The 7,780-nt window shown below is 45.9% G+C and overlaps 1 protein-coding gene and 1 pseudogene across 1 annotated transcript; one reads left to right on the plus strand and one right to left on the minus strand.

Annotated features, from left to right (window-relative positions):
• Window positions 1–543: 543 nt before the first annotated feature.
• Window positions 544–7,523, minus strand: LOC144500924 (uncharacterized). The gene is made up of 3 exons (XM_078224424.1): window positions 7,358–7,523; window positions 2,399–2,468; window positions 544–910 (listed from the first exon to the last, which is right to left on the minus strand). The coding sequence occupies exons 1-3, from the start codon at window positions 7,440–7,442 to the stop codon at window positions 670–672; spliced, it is 396 nt and encodes a 131-aa protein (XP_078080550.1). The 5' UTR covers window positions 7,443–7,523; the 3' UTR covers window positions 544–669.
• Window positions 3,005–3,206, plus strand: LOC144501023 (U2 spliceosomal RNA; annotated as a pseudogene).
• Window positions 7,524–7,780: the final 257 nt, after the last annotated feature.

Genomic DNA, 7,780 nt, shown 5'->3' on the forward strand with positions numbered 1-7,780 from the left:
CAACAACATGTCCCAACTCAATGTTCTGACCAATGAAACCAAGCATGCTGAATGCCTTCTTCACCACTCTGTCCACCTGTGACTCCACTTTCAAGGAGCTATGAACCTGTACCCCTAGATCTGTAACTCTCCCCAACACCCTCCCATTAACTGAGTAAGTCCTGCCCTGGTTCAATCTACCAAAATGCATCACCTCGCATTTATCTAAATTAAACTCCATCTGCCATTCGTCAGCCCACTGGCCCAATTGATAATAATAAATAAACTTTAAAACTTTAAATTTTCCATTTAGAAATGCACATTGAAGTGCACATTAGAAATGTACAATTCAAACTCTGAAAATATGACTTCGAAAAAACATTAACTATAAACTTTGAAAGTGAGAGATTGCTGCAAAGTGATAATAAGAAATATATAAGCTGTGGATTTGCCTCCAAACTAAAGGTTTCACTGAGATTTGTACAGGCAGAAACACAATCATGTGTGCATTCCCATATTTGATACAAAACTAGTTTGGAATTTCTTGATTTGTGACACTATAGATGTTGTTACAATTTATACTTTTATTCAGTTGACATCAATTTTCCAAGAAAAGTTAATTATTTTTGTCCAGATTAGTTCAAGACGTGAAAACAGTAAGAATGAGGTTGTGTTTGAATTCTTCGAATCTCATTCTGCTTTTCCTTTTGGTAATTGCGGTTTCTGGAAGGGAATGAGAGTGTGGAGAGGTGTCTCATCATCTCCTGATATCCACTCGTTTCCCATTGCGGGTCCACCATCTCCAGACACCCCATCCTCTTCCGAATCTGCCAGCCGTAACCATCTCCGCTCCTGACTCAACTCTGCTAATCCCAGCTCCTCACCAGGGGGCAGGAGCGGGACCTCTGCTCCTCCAACTGCTTTCCTCAACCTGAAAGATAACTCCAGATGTGATTGCCTATTACTTAGCACCGCAATAACTCCCAGAAATAAAAGATTAAAGTTAATGAGAGGCTGACGTTTTATAATGTCAGCACAACCCTGATTTACGCAATTGTCAAACAGAGACAGGAAGAAAAATCCCAGCTGGCACTTAGCCCGAGCTCTCCACAAATCCAATCCCAAACCCAAACCCAAACCCAAACCTCACTCCAAACCCAATCCCAAACCCCACCCCAATCCCACACCACTAACCCAATCCCAAACCTCACCCTGATCCCAATCCCAAGTCTAAACCTCACACCAAACCAAATCCCAAACCTCACCCCAATCCCAAGCCCAAACCTCACCCCAAACCCAAACCTGAACCTCACCCCAAACCCAATCCCAAGCCTCACCCTAAACCCAAACCTCACCCCAAACCCAAACCTCACCCCAAACCCAAACACAATCCCAATCCCAAACTTTACCCCAAACTCAATCTCAATCCCAAACCTCACCTCAAACCCAAACCCAATCCCAAACCTCACCCCAAACCCAATCCCAAACCCAAACCCGAACCTCACCCCAAACCCAAACCTCATCCCAAACCCAAACTCAAATCCAAACCCAATCCCAAACCTCACCCCAAACCCAAATTCAAACTCAAACCCAAACTCAAACCCAAACCCATGCCCAATCCCAAACTCAAACCCAAACCTGAACCCAAATCCAAACGCAAATCCAATCTCAAACCTCACCCCAAGCCCAATCCCAAACCTGAACCTTACCCCAAACCCAATCCCAAGCCTCACCCAAAACCCAAACCTCACCCCAAACCCAATCCCAAACCTCACCCCAAATCCAAACCTCACCCCAACCCAAACACAATCCCAATCCCAAACCGAAACTCAATCCCAAAACCAATCCCAAACCTCAGCCCAAACCCAAACTCAAACCTCACCCCAAACTCAAACCCAAACCCAATCCCAAACCAAATCTTAATCCCAAACTCAAACCCAAACCCAATCCCAAACCAAATCTCAATCTCAAACTCAAACCCAAACCCAATTCCAAACCCAAACCTCATCCCAAACCCAATCCCAAACCTAAACCTCACCCCAAACCTAAACCCGAACCCAAACCTCACCCCAAACCCGAACCCAATCCCAATCCCAAACCTGAACCTCACCCCAAACTCAAACCCAAACCCAAACCCAAACTCAAACCCAAGTCTCACCCCAAATCTCATCCCAATCCCAAATCTCACTCCAAACTCAAACCCAAACCTCATCCCAAACCAACCCAATCCTCACCCCAAACTCAAACTTTACCCCAAACCAAAACCTCACCCCAAACCCAAAACTCAATCCCAAACCTGAAACCAAAACTTCGCTCCAAATTCCCAGGTTTTCCTGCAGAACCACCCATCTGATATTACCATCATATTAATATCCTCACTCCCTCATGCACCATCCATTGCAGGTTACTCGGGACTTACTGGTTTGTGTCTTCACCGGCTAGCTTTGTTCCCGATTTTGGGTTGCTTCTCCCTCTTTCAGCTGGGACACCTACCGTCAGTGAGCAGGAGAAAACAAACAGAGAAAGGTGATTGAGACCTGTACAAAACTGACTGTGCTCACCTCCCAGCTAATGTCAGCCAGCGGGATAGAGGAGCCAAACTATTCAGACCCTGGCCTCTACTTCAAGAATTATGTTACAATCTGAAGGCAAAACAAACTGTTTAAAAATTCTAGTGAAACTCTTCTACTGTCAACTCCAATTAAAGAGCCAAAGGAACAGGACAATCGCCACTACAAGTAGTTTGAGTTGAATATGTGGAACTGTCAATGGTGTTCAGGTCCCACCACCATTTTATGTATTCTCATGATAACTTGATACAAATTTAGGAACTTGGTGTACACGGCACAATTCCAAAATTAACAGTTGACACAAGATTTGAAGTATTGTCAACTGTGAGGAAGTTAGTGTTAAACTTCAAAAGCACAGGCTGGGTAAGAAGTGGATAGTTGGTAGATGAGTTCAATGTGGCAAAATGTGAAGTGATTCGTTTTTGTCGGAAGAACATGGAGAGGTAGTGTAAAATAAGGCTTCTCGGCCTTTTGGCTAAGATCAAGTGTAGTATGGACAGGCTGCACTTGGTTGAGGTCATTAGGTTACATTTAAGCTTCATTTGCAGCAATTTTTAAAAGTGGCATCTCGGCCTTTTGGCTAAGATGCAAATAAGATCAAGCCTTGGCGGAGGTGAGTCTGCATCTACTCCAATCAGCTTGGCTCATGTAGATCAGGCCCAAAACAGGAGTGTAGGCCCTGTCTTGTCAGCTTGGATCGGAAATGTCTCAACTTGTTGAGACTCTGAATTGGACTTGATTTGATTGAATTGGAAAAGTATATTAAAAAAAATAAGGCTTACAACTCTCAAGGGAGTGCAGGTGTATCTATACATGGATCACTGAAGGAGGCAGGACAGGTGGAGAGAGCAGTTAATAAAGCATATAGTATCCTGGGCTTTGTTAATAGAGGCACATACCTACAGAAGCCTTTACAGTCAGTTATGATCACGCAAGCTTACTCTCGTATTTTATTTTCCCCTTCTTAATCAGTCCCTTGTTCCTCCTTTGCTGAATTCTAAACTGCTCCCAGTCCTCAGGTCTGCTATTTTTTCTGGCCAAGCTGTATGCCTCTCCCTTGAATCTAATACTATCTCTAGTTTCCCTTGTAAGCCATGGTTTGGCTACCTTTCCAGTTTTACTTTTGTGCCAGACCGGAATAAACAATTGTTACAGTTCATCCATGTGCTCCTTGAATGTTTGCTATTGCCTATCCACCGTCATCCCTTTAAGTAGCATTTCCCAATCCATCATTGCCAACACATGCCTCATACCATCGTAGTTTCCTTTATTTAAATTCAGGACGCTAGTCTCAGAATCAACTACCCCACTCTCCATCTTGATGAACATAAGAACATAAGAAATAGGAGCAGGAGTAGGCCATCCAGACCCTCGAGCCTGCCCCGCCATTCAATAAGATCATGGCTGATCTGACGTGGATCAGTACCACTTACCCGCCTGATCCCCATAACCCTCAATTCCCTTACCGATCAGGAATCCATCCATCCGCGCTTTAAACATATTCAGCGAGGTAGCCTCCACCACCTCAGTGGGCAGAGAATTCCAGAGATTCACCACCCTCTGGGAGAAGAAGTTCCTCCTCAACTCTGTCTTAAACCGACCCCCCTTTATTTTGAGGCTGTGTCCTCTAGTTTTAACTTCCTTACTAAGTGGAAAGAATCTCTCTGCCTCCACCCTATCCAGCCCCCGCATTATCTTATAAGTCTCCATAAGATCCCCCCTCATCCTTCTAAACTCCAACGAGTACAAACCCAATCTCCTCAGCCTCTCCTCATAATCCAAACCCCTCATCTCCGGTATCAACCTGGTGAACCTTCTCTGCACTCCCTCCAATGCCAATATATCCTTCCTCATATAAGGGGACCAATACTGCACACAGTATTCCAGCTGCGGCTTCACCAATGCCCTGTACAGGTGCATCAAGACATCCCTGCTTTTATATTCTATCCCCCTCGCAATATAGGCCAACATCCCATTTGCCTTCTTGATCACCTGTTGTACCTGCAGACTGGGCTTTTGCGTCTCATGCACAAGGACCCCCAGGTCCCTTTGCATGGTAGCATGTTTTAATTTGTTTCCATTGAGATAGTAATCCCATTTGTTATTATTTCCTCCAAAGTGTATAACCTCGCATTTCTCAACGTTATACTCCATTTGCCATATCCTCGCCCACTCACTCAGCCTGTCCAAATCTCTCTGCAGATCTTCTCCGTCCTCCACACGATTCACTTTTCCACTTATCTTTGTGTCATCTGCAAACTTCGTTACCCTACACTCCGTCCCCTCCTCCAGATCATCTATATAAATGAAGAATTCTATCATGTTATGGTCGCTCATCCCCAAGGGATCTCACACAACTAGATTGCCAATTATTCCTTTTTCATTACACAACACCCAGTGTGGGATGGCTTGCTCTCTAGTTGATTCCTCAATGTATTGGTCCAGGAAACCATCCCATATACATTCCAGGAATTCCTCCTCTACGGTATTGTGACTAATTTGATTTGCCCAATCTATATGCAGATTAAAGTCACCCATAATTACAGATGTTCCTTTATCGCATGCATCTCTAATTTCCTGTTTAATGTCATTCCCAACATCATCACTACAGTTTGGGGGTCTATATACAATCCCTACTAATGTTTTTGTTCCCTGGCATTTCTTAGCTCTACTCATACAGATTCCACATTATCAGAGCTAATATCCCTCCTCAGTGTGGTGTTAATTTCCTCTTTAACCAGAGATGCAACCCCACCACCTTTACCTTTCTGTCTGTCCTTCCTAAATACTGAATACCCCTGGATGTTCAGTTCCTATCCCTGGTCACCCTGCAGCGATATCTCTGTAATCATGGCTATGTTATGCCCCTTTATATCTATTTGTGCGATTAATTCATCCATTTTATTGCGAATGCTCCATAAATTAAGGCACAAAGCCTTTAGTCTTGTCTTTTTAACATTATTGGTCACGTTCCCACTATTTTTCACTGTGGCCGCCCTGTTTGATTCTGGCCCTTGATTTCTCTGCCTATCACTTTTCTTATTCCCCTTTTGCCTCTGGTTTTTGTCCTTGATTCCCCCTCCTCTTACTCCTTCCCACCCCCTTAATATTTTAGTTTAAACCCAAACTAAACACTCCATTTGGAACTTACCGTCTGAGAGTGTGGTGGAGACAGATTCACACAGTGGGTGGAATTTTACGGCTGCTTTACGCCCATTTTGCGGAGGGCAAATGTCGTAAAATTGGGCGTAAAGTGGCTAGCACGAATGGCGCTGGTTCTCACACTTGTCGCAATTTTAGGACACCTGGATTTCCGGTTTGGTCAGCCTCTCACCGGAAATGGGCGAGAGGCTGATTAATTTATTGAAATTTATTCAAATGTTAATTTCAATGTGTTTAGTGAGCCTGGTGCTCAATCACTGAAGTTCTCTTCGGCAAGGAAAACACCTGCTCCCCATAAACAGGGAACAGTCGTGTTGCCCTCACCGGTGGAACTGAAGACTACTGAGGCCCCCCCGGGAGGCTGAGTGCAATGTGGGGGGTGCCACCCTGGGCAATGCCCACTGGGCATCTGGGCAATGCCCACTGGGCAGTGCCGGGGGCCAATGGGGGTGGGGCTGGTGGGGAGCAGTGCTAGGGGATGGAGCCAATGGGGAGAGGGGGGCCCGCTGCCACTCTGCATGCGATCGGTGGGGGAGGGAAGGGGGGCTGTGATCAGTCTGGGCGACAGAGGCGGCTTCTTGGCCCCCCCGATTGCGGGGGTGGGGGGGGGGGGGAAGCTAGTTGAGGCTGCCTGCAGTAGCAGGGGCCTGACAGCTCTCTCTCTCTCTCCGTCTGTCAGGCCCCTGCTACTGTTAATGCGCATATGCAGCATCAGAGGTCTGCAAATGCGCAATACCTCCCTCTACAGGCTGTTTGGCAAGTTAAGCCCCACCCACAGCCCCTCTGGCTAGAAACTGACTAGTCCATCTGTTCAGAGACAGAGTGAATAAGATTGGGCGTGAAAACTCACCCAAAAAATGGATCTGGAACTCTCCCATTTTCAGACTAGCTGGACACTTAGAAAAAAATCTCATAAAATTCCACTCAGTGAATGGTTAGGATCGGGAATGCTCTGACTGAGAGTGTGGTAGAGACAGATTCACACAGCAAGTGGTTAGGATCTGGAATGTACTGTCTGACAGTGCGGTGGAGACAGATTCACACAGCGAGTGGTTAGGATCTAGAATGTACTGTCCGAGAGTGTGATGGAGACAGGGTCAATCAAGGCCTTCAAGAGGTCCCGAAGAGTGATGGGCTGTATGCAAAGGGTGGCGTGTAAGGCAGGTGAATTGTACTTGCAGAGGGGCAGGACGCACATGATGGGCTGGATATCCCCTGCGCTGTCACCATTATATGATTTTTGTGTTTGAAACTCCTCCCAACAGATTGATGGAGTGGACTGTGTGTTAATGTGTGCAGTAGTGAGATGATGTCGTGTACTGGTGTGGGGATCTGTCTGTCTCCCTCTCTGTGGGAAGCTCACTCACTGATGCTGCAATTTCCACCCGCCCTCAATTTCACAACTGCCTGAGAGCAGCAAGCCCAGGTTCCGGTCCTGCTCACAGCCCAGCCACAATTTATTTCTTTTAAAATATTTAAACATTTCTTCCAAATTGGAAAATCGCCCCTTCGATGGGCCATTTTACCCCCAATCTCAACGAAAACTAATTCAGCGCAACAGAACTGAGAGTTAACTGGCAAAGTTATCATCGCGTTATCCAATTGCTACATAAAAACTAGATTGACACAAGCAGTGAAATCCTTACCCTGCACACACACTGTAACCGACAGAATCAAACACAGGCACAAGATGCAGAGGTTTCCACAACCTGGTTTGTAACTGATCGCCATGGTCTCTGCTGGAACTCTCTATGACAGACTGAAGGAACAGTTCTCACCCTCGGCACACTTCTGAGAATTGGAGCTCCGGTTCGAGAACATCAACTAATTTAAACCCAACCCCCCCCCCCTTTCTCTGCGTCAGAGGCGCAGAGGAAACAAAAACACGCAATGGAAACAAGAGTCAAACTGAGCTGCGATGTACTCTCCCCAATGTGAAACCTACAGAGAAGCAATGTCAGCCAAAGCCCATTGTACAGAATCAAAATATTTCCCCTCTCATTCCGGCATAGCAAGGGGTGATTGTGTTCGGCTACAGAGTGAATGGTGGATGCTGAGGAACTCCGGGC

Source organism: Mustelus asterias, chromosome 11 (assembly GCF_964213995.1).
Source record: "Mustelus asterias chromosome 11, sMusAst1.hap1.1, whole genome shotgun sequence".
In the NCBI taxonomy this organism is placed as follows: Eukaryota; Metazoa; Chordata; class Chondrichthyes; order Carcharhiniformes; family Triakidae; genus Mustelus; species Mustelus asterias.